A 17,177-nucleotide genomic window follows, 5' to 3' on the forward strand; every position below is an offset into this window, starting at 1 on the left:
CCCGATTACACATTGCTAATTAAAGGTACATACACCAACCTTTCATCTCGTCAGAACCCCAATTCTAAAATAATCAAACGACAGCACAATGGAATCTATGGTTTTGTTTCTGTAGCTGTGGTTACCAGTTGTCACTGGAAAGGGACATGTTTTTGTGCTGCTTGGGTTTGACTTAGTTAACGTCATAATGTAAACAAGTTTATCATTAAACAGTTCCTTCTATGAAATATTACAGCATTTTTTTTTTATTTTGTGTGGAGCGTGTATATAATAAGAGAGACTGGGTCATCGCTTGGAAAGCCTATAGCCGTGAGAACTCTATTAAACATAATTTGCAGAAATAACTACACAAAACACAGTACGCCTGATTTTATTTTCAAATAACACTTAAAGTTACAAAAGTGTCCCAGCCCTTATCAAAACATTCAGCTGTACACTTTCTGACTGCAGTATGCTAATAAGCACACACACAGCGTATTTGTGTAGTAAGATTTTAAGATCTGATTTCTTCTGCAGGATAGCCCAACTCGACATCTTGTTTTTTGTTGTGTGGGGCTTTAAAAGTGTAGGAAATAAAGTTGTCATAACAAGTATTCAGCAGCACCATTCTCACTGCCCTCTTCGTTCGCCGTGAATATTTGTCCCTCCAGAAACAAATATTTGGTAATATCAGTTCCGCTTCCGAATATTTGTACGCACTTACATATTTATTTATTTTTTGTAACAAAATAATCTTTCTTTGTAGGTAAGTCTGTGACAGGTCCAGACAAATATGGAGGATGGGGACACTCTTTAGCGTCGCACCTTCAGATGCTTTTCAAATTGGATGCAAGACTCCCATTGCATAGCAGTTTGATCCGCACCTGGTTTTACTGTGACTTTAAGAAGACACACCTGAGCTTGTTTGCTGCACACTGTGGCTGATCAAGCTCTTATTAATACCTGGAATGAGTGTTACTACCTGGCAATCAGAGTCTTATTTCCATCTCTGATCAGAGGAGAGCGATGATGAGAGGAGCAGTGAAAACGGCCCTGCAGGTAATACAGACTACACTAGTCACCCCGTCGACAATGCTGCCTCGATTAACTGTATTCCCCTGAAAGCCCAACAGTTTTCCTTTCCCATTCAGTGGTAGACAGACACTTGACAAAGAAATGGCCCAGGTCGTGTTTGGAGATGACTCTTCCCTTCAGCATGTTTTCTGTGACAGTGTATTCCTCTGTTAAGGGGTGGTTATCTAGAGGAAAACGGGAACAAAAGATATTGTTTTTAAAATGGACATTTTGGCCAAAAGAAAAACTTGCGACGCACAGCAAAAGAGGAGTTTATTAATGCTAACTTTTGAGTAGAAAAAGTGAGAATCTGTGTTCAAGTTGCGAAAAAGTTGGACAAAATAGTACCAATGTTACTGGCAATGCTATAACATTGAACCAGTGTCACTGCTACAGTTTCAAGAGCGACACGGGGCAAGCAAGTCACTCATCCTTTCCAACATTAAAGTCAGAGCCACCATCCTGATTTATATGTACAAGACCACGTGGATTCATTTCCACACTTTGCTTGTTAACTGTGCAGGGGTCAATGCCAGCCCTGGTAGGCTGTGCCCGCTCTCACCTGCGATATGAGGTGGCATGACTGCCACATAGTCCAGACCGGAGTCCTTCAGCACTTGGTACATGCGGTCGTGATCTTCAGTAACAGCCACCAGAGGTGGGGGCACCTTGGAGCGATCCCACAGGAGGAAAGCTACAACGGCAAAAAACAGACAGGGGTTTATGAATCCTCAATCTTTCATTATGGGTATAACCTCCCAGTATCATTGACACACCACTCCATCGGCCCACATTTCTGCTTCTCTCTCTCTCTCTATAAAGCTATGACACAAAACTGGAAAAAATAGGACTAATGTCAGAGGTGGGGAAGGAGATTTTCCTCTCCTTCCCCACCTCTGACTCCACCATCTCCTCCTGTATCTCTACCTGTCTGTCTGCTATTTCCTCCTGGATGCACTCGCATCACCTCAAACTCAACCTCTCTAAATCTGACCTCCTTTTCTTTCCCTCCTCCTCCCCCTCCTCTGATCTCTCTATCTCTGTTCCTCTGGAATCTACCACACTCTCTCCCTCTTCCTCAGCTAAGAACCTTGGAGTCACCCTGGACCCCTGCCTCTCTTATTCCCAACACATCTCCACTCTGGCATGCACTTGCCGATTCTTCCTGAGCAACATCCGAAGAATCCGACCCTTCCTCACCAACTATGCTACCCAGCTCCTGGTCCAGGCCCTGGTACTCTCCCGCCTAGACTACTGCAACTCCCTCCTGGCTGGCCTCCCTGCGTCCGCCACCCGTCCGCTCCAGCTCATCCAGAACTCTGCTGCCCGCCTGGTGTTCTCTCTGCCTCGCTTCGCCCACGCTACTCCACTACTCCGCTCGCTCCACTGGCTCCCGATCACCGCTCGCATCCAGTTCAAGACTCTTGTACTAGCCTACAGATGCCTTGACCAGACTGCACCCAGCTACCTCCAGACCCTCATCTCTCCCTACACCCCCACTCGACCTCTCCGCTTCGCCTGCACTAGAAGACTGGCTCTACCTCCGCTACGCTCTCCTGCCTCCCGAGCCCACTCCTTCTCCACCCTTGCTCCGCAGTGGTGGAACAACCTTCCTACAGATATCAGGACTGCCCAGTCCCTGACCACATTCCGGCGCCTCCTTAAGACTCACCTCTTCAAACAGCACCTGTAGAACTCCTCTGTTTGTATCCTGGGACACTATCACCCTTCATATAAATGTGCTTTATTTTGCTCTTATCTGCCCCCTATTTTACTGCATTTAATCCTGTACTTCAGAATACTGTAATCTGCCAAGTGTTTAACCTGTAGTACTTTGTATTTAATCATATCCTGATGTAACTATCACTATTATCTGCTGTATTATTGAATTGTGGTTTGTCACACTTGTACTTTGCTTGAACAAAAGTTATTGTATTTCTTGCTCTTATTGTATTACTTGTATTGTAACACTTGAAATGTATTTGCTTACGATTGTAAGTCGCCCTGGATAAGGGTGTCTGCTAAGAAATAAATAATAATAATAATAATAATAATAATTCACGCACTGGCTTAATTTAATGAGCAAACACACATCTCTTGAGAGATCACTGCAAGACTTCATGAGAAATCGCACAGAATTTGATATTGTCAGGAATCCTTATTTCAGCCTACGGAATGAAAAAAAATGTTGCTTCATAAAGTCGAACGAAACCTGCTGAATAATGTTACGTTAACATATAAAATTGCATACTGTTTTGTAGCAAAAACAAAACCTGCAAAAAATTCCTACCCGACATGCAAGCAATAACTTTGCGAATCCCACGTGCTTTCATGGCATCCAAGATATTCCTGGTGCCTTCGGACATCATTGTAGTCGGACCTAGGGGCAGAAAAAAAAGAACAGCAAATACAATAAAACACAAAGCATACAGAAAAAGTGCACTAACATGATTCATTTCTTAGGAATTGGCGACCTCTTGTGGTCAACTTTGAAAGTGCAGTCTTTATCTGCTTTAGAACTTCAAGTTTAACTTATCGTTAATCAGACACATAACAATTCACAATGCATCTCCATCTTTTAGCTACAGAATTAAAAAAAAGCATATCAAAACCATTATCCTTCATACCGTATAGCTGGCAAGCATGCACTATTAAACTGTATAAAAAATGTATTGGGATTCCTATTTATCAGCTTAAAGTGTGAGATACGAACCTCTGCTTATGGATGTCACCCTATTAGGAACAGCATTTGAATTGTGATGTGCGATTCTTCTTCCCAGTAGATGGGGACATTCAATCTCAATGGGGAATAAATATGACTATATATTGTTACAAAGCCAATCCTATGCTAGCATAATCTCCTGAATTTAGTGTTAATGTAATATAGTGCACAATAGCACTGGCTAGTGTGGCACAGCGAAAACTCCCTCTACTTTGACTCTGTTCATTTTGTCTTGCAGTGATTGCTAAGCTGTCAGACTCACTGAGGTCATTCCTGGTCCCCAAAATGATGATGACAGCGTCCTGCCCCTCCATGGCCCGCCTCACAGCCTCCTTATTCAGGACGTCCCCTGTCACCACTCTGGAGGCCTTGTGCCCGGAGGGGAGCCTCGCAGGGTCCCGTACCAGCACAGTCACATTGTATCCTGCGGAAATGAATCAGTACAAAATAAAATCACCTATGTGTTACTGTCTCACTGGTGTGAGTCTAATGTATTAACCTAGAATGATTGGCTCACTGCAACAATTAGTCAGTTTAATACTAATACTTTTGCAAAATTATCAATTTCTGGGATGAAAGAGTCCTCATTCCTCTGGTCCAACAAATAGCACTTGTGGCTTTTGCTCAAGAGAAATGCATGTTACAATACAACGGTAGAGACTTTCTGCTTAGCACAGCAATACTTTGACACACGCAGTCATCAAATCACAGTCACATGCCTCCTATATGTTCTGCTACAAAACACAAAGGTCAGCTTTCACTTAGTTTCACTAAAGCGCCTTAGTGAAACCAAAGAACCTTTCCCAACCCCTACTCCTAACAACAGCGCGTCCGATACAGTAATCTATAGATTCCGATCATTTCTCCAGCATAAAAATGAGTGGATCAGGTTATGGAACTGTTGCCATAGGTACAAGGCTCCAACAACAAACAAACAAACAAAACGCCAGAGCCTGCAACGCAAGTCCCGCCTGCCGGTTCATAGTGATTACAGAACACAAGGCAATGGCTTATCACTCCCAAGAGGGCCTAGTCCATGGTGATCATGACTCAGCGCTTTGACTTAAAGATGAAATGTGTTTTTCAAAACAATGCAACAATATGCTAGACTCCATATAGAAACGCTGGGCTGACTTATTTAAAGGTTTTTACGCCGGTGTAGCGGACTGGACTGCCCGTCAAATACCTGATTCTGTTGTACAGCTACACTAAAAAGAGCATCTCCTTAATGTGATCAGTTTCAGTCACAAGGTACAGTTAGTGTAATTGTACTCGTGTAAATATAACATTATGTTAAGTCATATCAACGATTCACTTTTTTTTTTCTTCAAAACACATAGCTGAGAATTACAGCCTTTCCAGTTCAAAAGCTAATACGACAGTGTTTTAGTATCACTTCTGTACGGTAAATGGAACAGCAGTAAAACGTTACCCATATAACAATCTGCTGCATTTATACAACGCTATGCTACAGACCTGTGTCACTACTGTAAGTATTTGAAAAGCGTGCAATATAGGCTACTGTTTAAAGATGTACCATTTACAGCAAGACAAAACACACACACTGTATAATTAGCAACAAGAAGAGCGGGTAGCGATAGTTCACACACAATAGCAAAATTGTCCTACCAACAGAGACATTTGCACCATTGATTTTCATTGCATTATATGTGTTTTCCCCTCACCTGCCTCTGCAGCTTTTGGCAGTGTCGCGAGCCCAGACATTCCAGTCGCTCCGAATATCACGACGTTCTTTATACTCCCAGCCATGGTAACCGATCGAGACAATGCACTGAAACAAAAAAAAAAAGCTGTATTTAAACACGCCGTCAGGGAGTTCCAACAAGTAGCGCGGTAGTATGGCTACTGTGCGGTACAGCCCCCTTAAAATATCACTCACTTCCGCAACAAACTCCTCGGGGCACAGACATTGAAGGTGAAACCGTGAACTGCACACACGCAGTAGGAATTAAAAATGTTTTTACAACGCTGACTTTTGGTGTATGGCCACAGGCACAGATGACAGAATGGCCATTTCATTTCTAAACGGCCAAGTGTAGTCATTTTTTTGGGACACACCAAAGGGTAATAATATGTCAATATACCCTTATATTAACGTCCCATATTAAAAGCATATGGCATTGTAAAAATACATGGTAAAGCATAGGAGAGCATTGTAAAGCATAGCAAGATATGGTAAAGCATATTGATAAACATGACAAACCAGCGTAAAGTATAGTAAATGCAGAGTATAGTCATGAGAACACATGGAAACACTGCGCACAAATAGCGGGCTATACATTTATTAACTATCAAATATGATAGTTAATTTTGCACGGTACATTTTAGTTTTACCAGGCCTTTCTCTGCTACCGTTGCTTAGTTGTTTAATATGTTATACCAAACCCTGCTTTCCATTGCGTACCCGTGCTTTATTACACTTCTTTATGCTTTTAATATTATAAACTTATTTTTATAATGAATATAAAATTAAAATGTTGTCTTGCGTCTGTACCATCTTTGCATGTGCTTCATAACGGTACAACACTTTATCAGGGTATAGGCTTTGCATATATTAATAAGCTACATCTCTTATGAATTGTATACGGCCTTGACAGAAATGTATACATGATGGTATATATTGTAAAATGCATTATGTGGGTAATTTTAATATATATTTTTAATATATTTTTTTAAAAAAAAAACTATTCAGATTTGCACTCCTGCATAATTATTTACCCATTTACGTGATGATTCCCTAACACGTAATAACGTGATAATTTATTAACACGTATTTACGTGGTGATTCCATAACACATAATTACGTGAAGTTTGTTATCACGTATTTAAGTGATAATTTGTTAACACTTAATTAGGCGATAATTTCCCATCACAAAATGATATGTTAGTCATCACGTGATATTATTATTATTTTTTATGTATGGCTATGTACACTGACCAGACGTCCAGATCAAATTGGGATCATCCCGATATTGTCCCGCGTCCCGATCGAGGTACTGTCTGGACGCCATTCCCGATTTTTAGAGTAAACTTTGAAAACCAAGACGTAAAATGTGACATTTTTATTTTCTCGTTAGGACATTTCGTATATGTGGCTGCTGTGCTGTCTCGCAGTGCAACAGCACACCCTACTGGTTTTGGGCGTGTTGTTTGAGTGAGTTGTTTCTTTGGGAAATGTCTTGACACGATGCTCAGCCAAAATATACTTTGCTTGTTTTGCTTTGTCGTCCATTTTTGGTATTTTACTTCTAATGCTGAAAACTAGATTTTAGCAACCTGAATCAAAACAATGCGGCACTGCCTGAGTCCCACCAGCTACGCACAGTACAGCAGGACACAGAAAAACCAGTACAGACGCACTGATAGGCGGATTAAGGGTGTGTTCATGGAGACCATTCTGCGCAGATACTGTGCAGAATCTGATCAATTCTTAGAAGATCATTGGCTAAACTGGTCAGATCTCTGTGAACCCACCGTCAGTCTTTAATTTTCACGTTAATGCGCAAGCGCATCTGTGAAAAACTTGGAGCGATACTGTGAAATGAAGTATTTCTTTTTCACTTGCACCCGATCGGACTGTAATCAATGCATTGAATCGGCGTTATCAATACACATCAGACCCATTGGAATGGTCTGTGTGGTCCCCCATGAGTAACACATGGGGTCTGTTAGGTGATCACCAACGCATTGAAAGGTGATGATAGGGTAGCCCAGTCTCATGAGAGAAACGTTAACAGATTGACGTTTCTGCATTTCTCCTTTCTGGTGGAAAAAACGTTACGTGGCTAACGTTTTCACTTTCAACCACAGTGCTTCGAGGCAGCTTTTGTCGAAATTCTTTTTTTTATATTTATTTTCTGTGAATATTAGTTTATTCGTGTTTGCTTTTAAACCAATTAAATTGTTACAAAACAATTTCTATTATTTAGTGCATTCGTTTTAATTCCGTACATGGTCTTGTAGTCGTGCTAAAATATACACTGCCTTTTTTCTTTATATATTTAAGGGAAACCTCGCTTAATATAATCACTTTCAGAGACTCAAAGTTAACCGCTCTGGAGTTCTTTTTTATTTTTATTTTTTAAATTATATTTCTCTAAGTTTTTGTTTTTGCCTAAGTGCAATGCACACAGGAAGGCGAAGGAATAAAAAAGCCTATCTACAGAAAAAAAGAGACCTAGTTTGCGTCGCTTGCGTTGTGCAGTTCACGCGGTTTCTTTCCTCTCCGCACCAACTGAAAATTCCCCCATTTTTATACGTAAGACGGTGCCCACTGCCACTCTAAAGGCACGCAGATGCGTGTGTGTAATTCCCTTTCGCATGCGCTGCAGCTCAAAGGGAGCCGGGAGGGTTTAGAAATAAAAACACATTGTCTCGTTCTCGGAAGTGGAATGCTCCGCGTTGCTGTGCGGTTTTCTGCTTATGCTGGTATTGTTGCAAGGAGAGAGAGAGAGAGAGAGAGAGAGAGAGAGAGAGAGAGAGAGAGAGAGAGAGAGAGAGAGAGAGAGAGAGAGAGAGAGAGAGAGAGAGAGAGAGAGAGAGAGAGAGAGAGAGAGAGAGAGAGAGAGAGAGAGAGAGAGATGTGCTGTATTTAGTGCTATAGGGCATCCAGACACCGGCTGTGGATTCTAACAAGCGTTTATCCTCTTTAACTAAAACACCGCGTTTGGAATTTTGATTATTGTTTTCATAATTTCGGCTTAGATTTTGATATTGTTTTTTTTTTTTTTTTTTGGTGATTCTGGTCTAACTGGGAGCTCGGTACAGAATGCTACGGGCAGAATGCAGAGGCAAGAATCTCAGTCACTGAATTGAACTCTCAAATTAATTACTTGGGCATCCTTTGAGAATATTCTAACCGGCGGCTGGTAAGCTAAACCCGACGGGGGACCGGGGAAGGGGCGGAAGGTGAGATCATGCACTTTTATTCAAAATATTTCATAAAATCTGTACAGCTCAGTCAGTTAAATTATTTAAACGCCTTTTGCTATCCCAAACCGGCCTGGTTTAAGCGATCCAGCTACACTGCAGTCATTTGAATGCACATAAAACATCATCTCTATTTGCCTTTATTGGTTTAATAGTTACAGTGCTCTAAATACGCATTGATTAAGGTATTCCAGCAGAATGTATCAAGTAACTGCATTTTTAACCGCAGCATTGTGTTTTCCCTCAAAAACTGGGGCTCGGAGATTTGAAAACTGGGCTCTCGCTATACATTCCCTAAAATGTTCCGAATGCGCACGTTCAGTAACTGTGCTGAAGCTAGATTGGCACATCTGAGGAAGCGGTTTCGTGTCAGGTTCGGACCATACACACCATTCCGCTTAAGAGAGAAGAAAAGTACGCTTCACATAGTTCTCGTTTTCCTGCAAGTCAGTAAATATACATTTTAGTGCTCACATGATGTCTTTTCATATTCCTGTCCCGCGGATTTTTTTGTCACACAACGTGTTTTTTTTTTTGTTTGTTTCTCTCTGCGTAATGCATGTTGTAGCTTTATCGATAATGACATAGCAAATAACTCGGCTCTGCTGTATAGTTCAAGTTGCATGTAAAGCTATGGAGCATTTGACCGGAGGAAGGTTTTTTTTTTGTTTGTTTGTTGTTGTTTTAACTCCCAATGCCCAGAAGTCGAACGTCTCCACAGATTTATGTTTATATCTTGGGAAGACGGATTTGTTATTTTAATGTCTACAGGCAATTTTATCGCTGCTTCATCGTTGAAGCTCACGCACACTTTCACAGATGTTGTACAGTAAGTGTTTCCTATTGGATGCTGCACCGGGCATTGCACACGAGGTACATCATTACATATTTTGTTTAATTTCATTTGTATTGAATTATATTCGGTAGGTGAAATTGCCAACATTGTGTTTTTTCAAAACAGGTATGCATTATACATACATAGATAGGTACAGCAATGCACGCAGTGACCGAAAAAAATACATCTGAGAATATTTGTATACCTCTAATACTGCTAGGCAGACTTGTGACTTGTGCAGACTGAGAGAAGTACAACAATCATAACTTGCACGACAGGAATTACAAGAAGGAGTAGCTGCTCTGAGTACCCTACTGTGCTATACAGTTAAAATGTGCTTTGTGTTTGCACTTGGGTTCGAAATAGGCCCAGAGTGTTCCAAGTGTAGTCGGAGGTTAGTGTGTGCAATTAGACTCGTGATATAATCGTGCATAAAATAACTCTTCAATTATTAATCAATATTAACAATTAAATAAGATTTCATGTTCCGCCTTTTTTTTCACATGAAACATATAGCTTCCCTTGTACGGTAAATTTGCACGGTCATTTCACACTGTGTTTTTCCCCATGTTTTATACTTTGCATTTGCCCTAGTTTAACATAGTTTAATACTTATATATATTATTTACCATACCTTTCTGGGCTATGTTATTTTCTATAGTACATTTTTATAAGGGTTCAACACGCTGTAAACTCTGTTTTGTTAGATTAAATTAAGTTTTGTGCTGTTGAATATCTTCGAAATTGAGAAAGAAGGCTGGTTTTAAACAGGATGTAAAGTATATAAAACCATGGCGTCAAAATCATTGCACGCTGCTTTGGAATGTGACGCCACTGCGCTGTCCTTGGTACTGAAGTCATGTTCAGTTCTACCAGAATACCGTATGATGACATCCATTTGATTGCCAAGTTCTGCTGTTTTTTTTTTTTGTAAATGCACAAAAGAGCAGATGTAGTATTTACGTAGGTCCTTTTGTTTGTAAACTAATCGAACCAAGTTCCCTTGGAAACTAACTTTCGAGGAAAATAATTAAATAATAAAATGACCACCAGAGATTTTCACTCCTCCCCCAATCACTGCAGTTGAAGTTTTTGAAGTGGTAGCTTTTAAAAGTTTCAGGGTTCAGGCTACAACACAGATGCACTGGCAGTTCATGCATTTTAAATATGTTGTGCATTTACCCAAACTGCACATTTCAGACATTCGATATCATGAGCTAAATGGGCAGTACATTTAGTGTCATGTGGGTTGAGAGAATTGCCTCTAGCTTTAAGGACAGAGTATAAAATGTGCAATGGGCTACAGCATTATATATAGAAGAGTCTGCATTGATGAGCTTTACTAGTCATTATAGGGTCTTGCATGCATTTCTTCAAAGCATCCATCTATAAGCAACTGTTGTAATCAATGCACACAGTTTAAAAGCATATATATATATTTATTGTGCACACTCAGGTTTTCCAACGACTGCAATATAACATGTAACATTTCTCAACCTTCCCCTTAGAAAGCTCATATGTTCTGATGGTACCATCTGCGCTTCCGCCTTGTTGAAAGACGAGTGAATGAAAGCTTGCCCGGGCTGTTTTTCCCATCTCTGAGTGGAGAGCTGACGAGATGTGGAGTAATGCAGCCTGGCATTCATCTTCCCTCAGGTTTATTCTGCTATTCGTACTCAACAGGGCTGCACTTAATAACCCAGAGCTGACAACAGCACACGAACAAAGAGCTTCACAATAAAGTCACGCTGGCTATTTCTGGGCTCCTTTTGTTCTCTCCAAATCCGTATTCCACCTCAATGCAAACATCACAACACATTCCCAGCCCAAAGCCAAAATTGTGTTTATTGTGCCCTAGCGGGTACTGAATTAACACCAGACACAAACCCCCATATCATAACATCCTTTAGTCCTGTAACTTTGACTTTATTGTATATGTCTATATATATTTCCTTATCTCTTATTAGAATTACCAACATTATCACTTAGTGTAGCGCTCCAATGTTGTTTTTATACTTGGGTAATAGGGATGTAGTGATTCACTGCAGATTAATGAATCCTGATGCTTTCTTTCCTTGATATAGCTTGTACTAATAAGCACAACATCGCTCATTGTAGTTCAAGAAATGGTTCTTGAACGAATAAGTGTATTTTATAGTTGGTATGAGTACATGCTCTCCTTAACTTAATTACTTTTGTCTTTTGACAAAGGAGTCCATAATTAAATGCTAATTTGATCTTGTTAAAGCATCATACACGTAGCCCATCAGGACCCTCATATTGCATTGTGATGCATGTCGTATCGCGACCTGCATATCGTGATATGTATCTTCCCAATTGGAATTGATTATCGCGCTCCTTGAACCCAGGAAGTGGTTCTTTTCCTGTGGCAGAGAACTGAGGAGCAGGAATGCTTTCTTGTTTTAAATAATTTAGCAGAGTGTGAAAATAAACAAGCCACAGAGATTATAAAAGTAACAGTTGGCAGATGATCTAAGTGAGGCTGGCGTCTTGCCATTCTCCTGCTCCAGGCTCCAGGGTAGAGCAAACCTGGGTGTATTTGGGTTAGGAAGGACTGGGTACGGTTACTGTCTGCATTCTCACAGGGCCCCTTTGGAAACCCACAGCTGCCAAATCAAAGATATGCTGGAGGTTATGTGTGGGTGTACTATATAAAACTGGCTTGATAATAAATGCCATTAATGTAAATATTATAAGCAAGTATGTCCTGTCAAATTCATATGAAATAAGCATCAATTCAGTTGACACATATTCAAATCTTCAACGAATACACCTGGAAATGTGTTCGGTGGCTATGTTGGTATTCATTCATATAACACATACAGGACTGTTCTAAAAAGTACATGATGTCTAAAATACATAACACACATTCTGTTGTGCATAATAATTCGTTTACTTAGATTTCCTCGCTGTAACGTGGTACGAGTGACACTTTTGCAAACGACAGAATATTTGTTTCAGTTTTGAAATGTAAACTGCAGTGTTGTGTGATGCACTGGCATTGCTGATTCTTCCCCTGTCGGTGAGGTGAGATGAGGTTAAAAGCTCTATCACCACGAATGCAGACGAGCCCGGGTAAGATGCTCGCTTGCGATGGGCAGGGGCGCCGGTTTGTGCCTAGCCTCTGCCCTGTTACACATACATGGGTACATGCAGTAAAGCATAGGGTTAACCACAGCTAGTATGGTAAAGCATTATAAAATATGTGGTTAACCACAGGAAAGAATAAAGCAAGGGAAACATATGCAAGACGTGTGTCAAGCACCACCGCTCCTTCCAAGATAATAAAGACTCTCAACTCAGACACTGTCCTCACAGTTGCCCATCATACAGTAGGCTTCAACAGCAATAAGCTGAGTGGAGCATGTTAGTTCAGTGGTTCACGTGGCGTCCTAACGGCTAAGCAGCAAGCCTACAGTGTAAAGCAGAGCGGCAACGTGCCACTCAGTCAGGCACTGCTACGAGGGATCGAGAGGGTTAAAGCAAAGGGTTTTTTAGCCAATAGACTCTGGCAGCCCAACTCGGTAACATATTAGTACCCCACAGAATCACTGTGAAAGAATTCCCTGTAAAAATACAGCAGATACGGATACGTGCAATGAAACTGCAACGAATTACCGTTAGTGTGTGCTAGTTTATATAACAGCTACCCTTTTCAGCTAAAAGAGCATTACTAAATAGACAGACAAAGGTATGAGCAGCCTACACTTATTCTACCCTAAATCAAGGTAACAGATTAAGGACAAGCATTTAGTCAATTCAAACCACTTTTTAATAAAACAAAAAGCAAAATACACAATTTCTAGTAAGATTGCTTGTTAAACTAATTGTGTATTTGTGTTATTGTGAATATCAGATTGTGGGAATATATGGAGTTGTCTGTCTGTCTGGATATTTGTCCATGTGTATGTCATGCTTAAAAGAAAAAAAAAAGTAATTTATAACTATTACACACTCAACAGTGCTGATTAAATCTGATTCTATCCCAGAGGTTGTTTAAAAAAAAACAACTTCAATATATACAATTCTAAATACATTTTTAAAATATATTTCTAAAGTAAACTAATGTCCACTAGACTGAAACCGCCAACACATTTCAAATATGAGTCATTAAGTTTACAGAAATTCAAAAACAGTATTGAGACAGCTAAACTATACTGCTATATGAGTTGACCCCCTAGTTACCAAATAAAGTACACTTTGTGCATTAAAATATGGGCAGTAATTCACAACTCTCCCCCCCCCCCGAACTGTCCTTCCCTGGCTTGTTGATATCCAATGTCACCTTCCACAGCTCAGCTGTTGGCTATGGCTGTGCTGTAAGTGTGTGCAGTGTTTAGGTTAGCAAAGGGAGTCTTGTGCTCTCGGTGACAGTGTCACAGTTAATCTGGCAGAGGCTTTCTCCTCCCTGGGCTTTCACTAAAACTCTTCTTACGTTCATGTATAGTGATATACTGCAGTGTGCACATGGGTTGATTTCATATGAATAACAAATCAAAACTACTATAAAAAGGACAAAGGGATGAATGTTCAGGGTGGGTTGTGTAGGAGGGTGTGGAGCAGCGAAGGATAGTGTCAAAGAGTAAGAGATTGCATTTTTCTTTCCTTCCTGAGTTTCACAGCACCTACACGTCACATTAGAAAACCACAATCAAATTGCACCACTGTTTCCTTTTCTATAAATGAATAAACCCAGCGTGCTGCCATTGAGACAGAACAGAACTACACTGACAGCAGCCAAATAGTCCACAACAACAATAAAAGCTATAAATAAACCTTTGAAATACAGACTTAAACTAGGGGGAAAAGTAGCTTACAAATATTTTATTCCGTTTTCCATTTCTAATCATTACTCTCACAAATCACTGCAACTAATGTAATCATTACTCACCTCCCTAAGCTGGGTGTAGAAAAATGTATTTTTTGTGACAAAACAGGCAATAAAAAAATAAAATACTACGACTACTACTACTACTACTAATAATAATAAATAAACTTTAAATGTGTACTTACCATGCTTATCCTGGAAAAGAAGCAGAATTCAGATAATGCAGCAGTAACATTCAATGTGCTTAAAACTCCACCACCAGAGACTAGGGTGTGTGAACTATGCATCAGCTGCAGAGTCACAACAACGTCTCACCTGAAAGACGGAGCACAAGGAGGTTAAGTGACTTGCTCAAAGTCACACAATGAGTCAGTGGCTGAGCTGGGATTTGAACCAGGGACCTCCTGGTTACAAGCCCTTTTCTTTAAACACTGGACGGCACAAAGTACTAAGTATTTCATGTCAGATTTTGAAATGGCACATTTTCAGTTTTTGGTTAAGTATATGGAAAACTACAAAGCGGTATATAATTCAATATGTTAACATAACGTTATTCAGCAGGTTTCAATTAGTTATTTCTATAGGTTGATGCAACACTTTTGGCCATAGCTGTAGTTCAAGACAACATAAATGACCTACAATTTGTAGTTTTAGAAGAAATAAAATGAGATCATGTACAATATAGAAGAATAAATGAAAATAAAAAGAGACTCAATACCACGATGCCTGAATGTTTAAATAGAAAGGAACTGTAGATTGTTACATCATTAACTATGCAGCAAATTACATCACAAACTCATGAATAAATTTAAATAGAAATAAGCAACTGTAATTATCATGGGATGGTAACTACATTCACTAAACCCATTTTTTTAAGGGTAACCACGGTGATTGATGACCATCAAAACTGCTGTGTTCACTGAGCTGTGCTTTCTGTATTGGACGCTGCAGGGGGAGCGCCATGGCGAACGCAAGCACAGACCTGGACAACGCCGAGGCTCAGCGGCAATTCAACAATAATAACCGTCCCGCCAGCACCCTGGAACAGGCCTGGGACGTGAAGAGTACGACAGCCAGGATCTTTGAGTGCTCCCGGATCAGAGCACTGGCAGGTTAGGCAGATTCTCTTATTTACTGAAATACTCAACCCACTTTCACACAATATATGTACCGCCCACCCCCTAAAAATGTTAGTTCCCCGCCTAGGAACCAATATTCGTCGCCCTCCACAGGAATTAATATTCGGGAATATTGGTTTCCTGTTCCGAATATTTGTACCCCCTTATTTTTTTGTAACAAAGTAATCTTAGTGAGTCTAACCATAAATTTTCAACTAAAACCCTAATTTTAAGACCGCTTTCCCTAACCCTAACCACAACCATATGCCCTCTGACAGATCGGTTCTCCCCTACAATAATACATGATAACAGGCTGCAAACATTGCTCCCATTCACCAGTGTTACACATGCATAATGTACATAAAAATAGGATACATAACAAACACTCATGTATGGAGGCAACAAATGTTCGCTGGTGGGAAGAAACATTAATTCCCCCTGGGGTCCTACATATAATAGGCTCTTTGAGTCACCTTCCTCTTGAATCTGTGTCTTCCCGTATGTTCTCATGTCAGACGAGCGCGACGCTGTTCAGAAGAAGACCTTCACCAAGTGGATGAACTCTCACTTGGCGCAAGTCGCCTGTCGAATCGCTGACCTCTACAACGATCTTCGGGATGGATACATGCTGACCAGGCTGCTGGAGGTGCTGTCTGGGGAACAGCTGGTGAGTTCTGCCTCTCTAGCTCCCTCACCCTGTCTCCCTCCCTCCCCCTCGCTCCATCGCCGACCCCCTCTCCCCCTCCCTCCCTCCCTTCCTCCTGTCCTCTCTATGACCGTCGCTCCTTTTCCTCCATCCTTGCCTCCCTAACCTCCATCCCTCTTTGCTTCCCCACCTTTCCTCGCTACATTCCTCCCTACCTTCCTGCCTACCTCTCCTTCCCTTCCAGTTCTCTCACTCCACCTCTCCGCTCACTTGTTTAAGCCCAAGCCCACACGAGGTCGCATGCGGATCCACTGCCTGGAGAACGTGGACAAGGCTCTGATGTTCCTCAAGGAGCAGCGCGTCCACCTGGAGAACGTGGGATCCCACGACATCGTCGATGGCAACCATCGCCTCTCGCTGGGTCTGATATGGACCATCATCCTCCGCTTCCAGGTACCACTCTCGCTCACACCCCGTCACTCAAACTCAAATTAAAAAACCTGGGTAATGCGGTTTGACATATTGTAACTTTATATGTACATACTGCAAAAGTCTACCAAGCAGTGTGTAATTCAATATGTTAACGTAACATTATTCAGCAGGTTTCGTTCGACTTTATGAAGCAAAATGAATTAATTCTATAGGGTGATGCAAAACTTTTGGCCATAGCTGTACACCCAAATTTACACAATAAAGCTATAAATCATGCTTGTGGGTTTATAGTGTCACTGGAACCCCTTTACAAAATAACAGCTTTATATGTACAGTTTTTACATTTTAAAAAGTTGTTAACATTTGTACATGATAGCCAGAAATGTGACTTTTATAACTATTTCAGACAAGGTGTGATGGAGAAACATATGAATGCATGCCTCATACATGTGATCAACATCATTTGCTACAAAAAAAACCTGGCATGAATATGGTTAATTAAATCCACATGAATTAACAGGGGCTGAAATCAAAATGAATTGCTTCAGAACTCCAAGGAAGTGCAAAAGATA

The 17,177-nt window shown here is 40.8% G+C and overlaps 2 protein-coding genes across 4 annotated transcripts in view; one reads left to right on the forward strand and one right to left on the reverse strand.

Annotated features, from left to right (window-relative positions):
- Positions 1-354: 354 nt before the first annotated feature.
- Positions 355-8,115, reverse strand: LOC117415212 (flavin reductase (NADPH)-like). 2 transcript variants are annotated; one of them, XM_034025251.3, is made up of 6 exons: positions 7,974-8,115; positions 5,461-5,567; positions 4,038-4,199; positions 3,344-3,433; positions 1,616-1,747; positions 355-1,238 (listed from the first exon to the last, which is right to left on the reverse strand). In XM_034025251.3, exons 2-6 carry the CDS (start codon positions 5,543-5,545, stop codon positions 1,084-1,086), a joined length of 624 nt encoding a protein of 207 aa, XP_033881142.2. In that variant the 5' UTR covers positions 5,546-5,567; positions 7,974-8,115; the 3' UTR covers positions 355-1,083. The 2 variants fall into 2 exon arrangements, with proteins under 2 accessions (XP_033881142.2, XP_033881143.2); XM_034025252.3 differs by lacking the exon at positions 7,974-8,115 and adding an exon at positions 5,676-5,708.
- Positions 8,116-15,367: 7,252 nt separating this feature from the next.
- Positions 15,368-17,177, forward strand: part of LOC117415636 (spectrin beta chain, non-erythrocytic 4-like) — a 47,535-nt gene continuing 45,725 nt past the window's right edge. For both annotated transcript variants that reach the window (XM_034026222.3, XM_034026223.3), the window contains exons 1-3: positions 15,368-15,521; positions 16,043-16,194; positions 16,453-16,626. In XM_034026222.3, the coding sequence (XP_033882113.3) occupies positions 15,371-15,521; positions 16,043-16,194; positions 16,453-16,626 (477 nt within the window). In that variant the 5' untranslated portion in view covers positions 15,368-15,370. The remainder of the gene's footprint in view (positions 15,522-16,042; positions 16,195-16,452; positions 16,627-17,177) is intronic.

This window comes from Acipenser ruthenus, chromosome 7 (assembly GCF_902713425.1).
Source record: "Acipenser ruthenus chromosome 7, fAciRut3.2 maternal haplotype, whole genome shotgun sequence".
Classification (NCBI taxonomy): Eukaryota; Metazoa; Chordata; class Actinopteri; order Acipenseriformes; family Acipenseridae; genus Acipenser; species Acipenser ruthenus.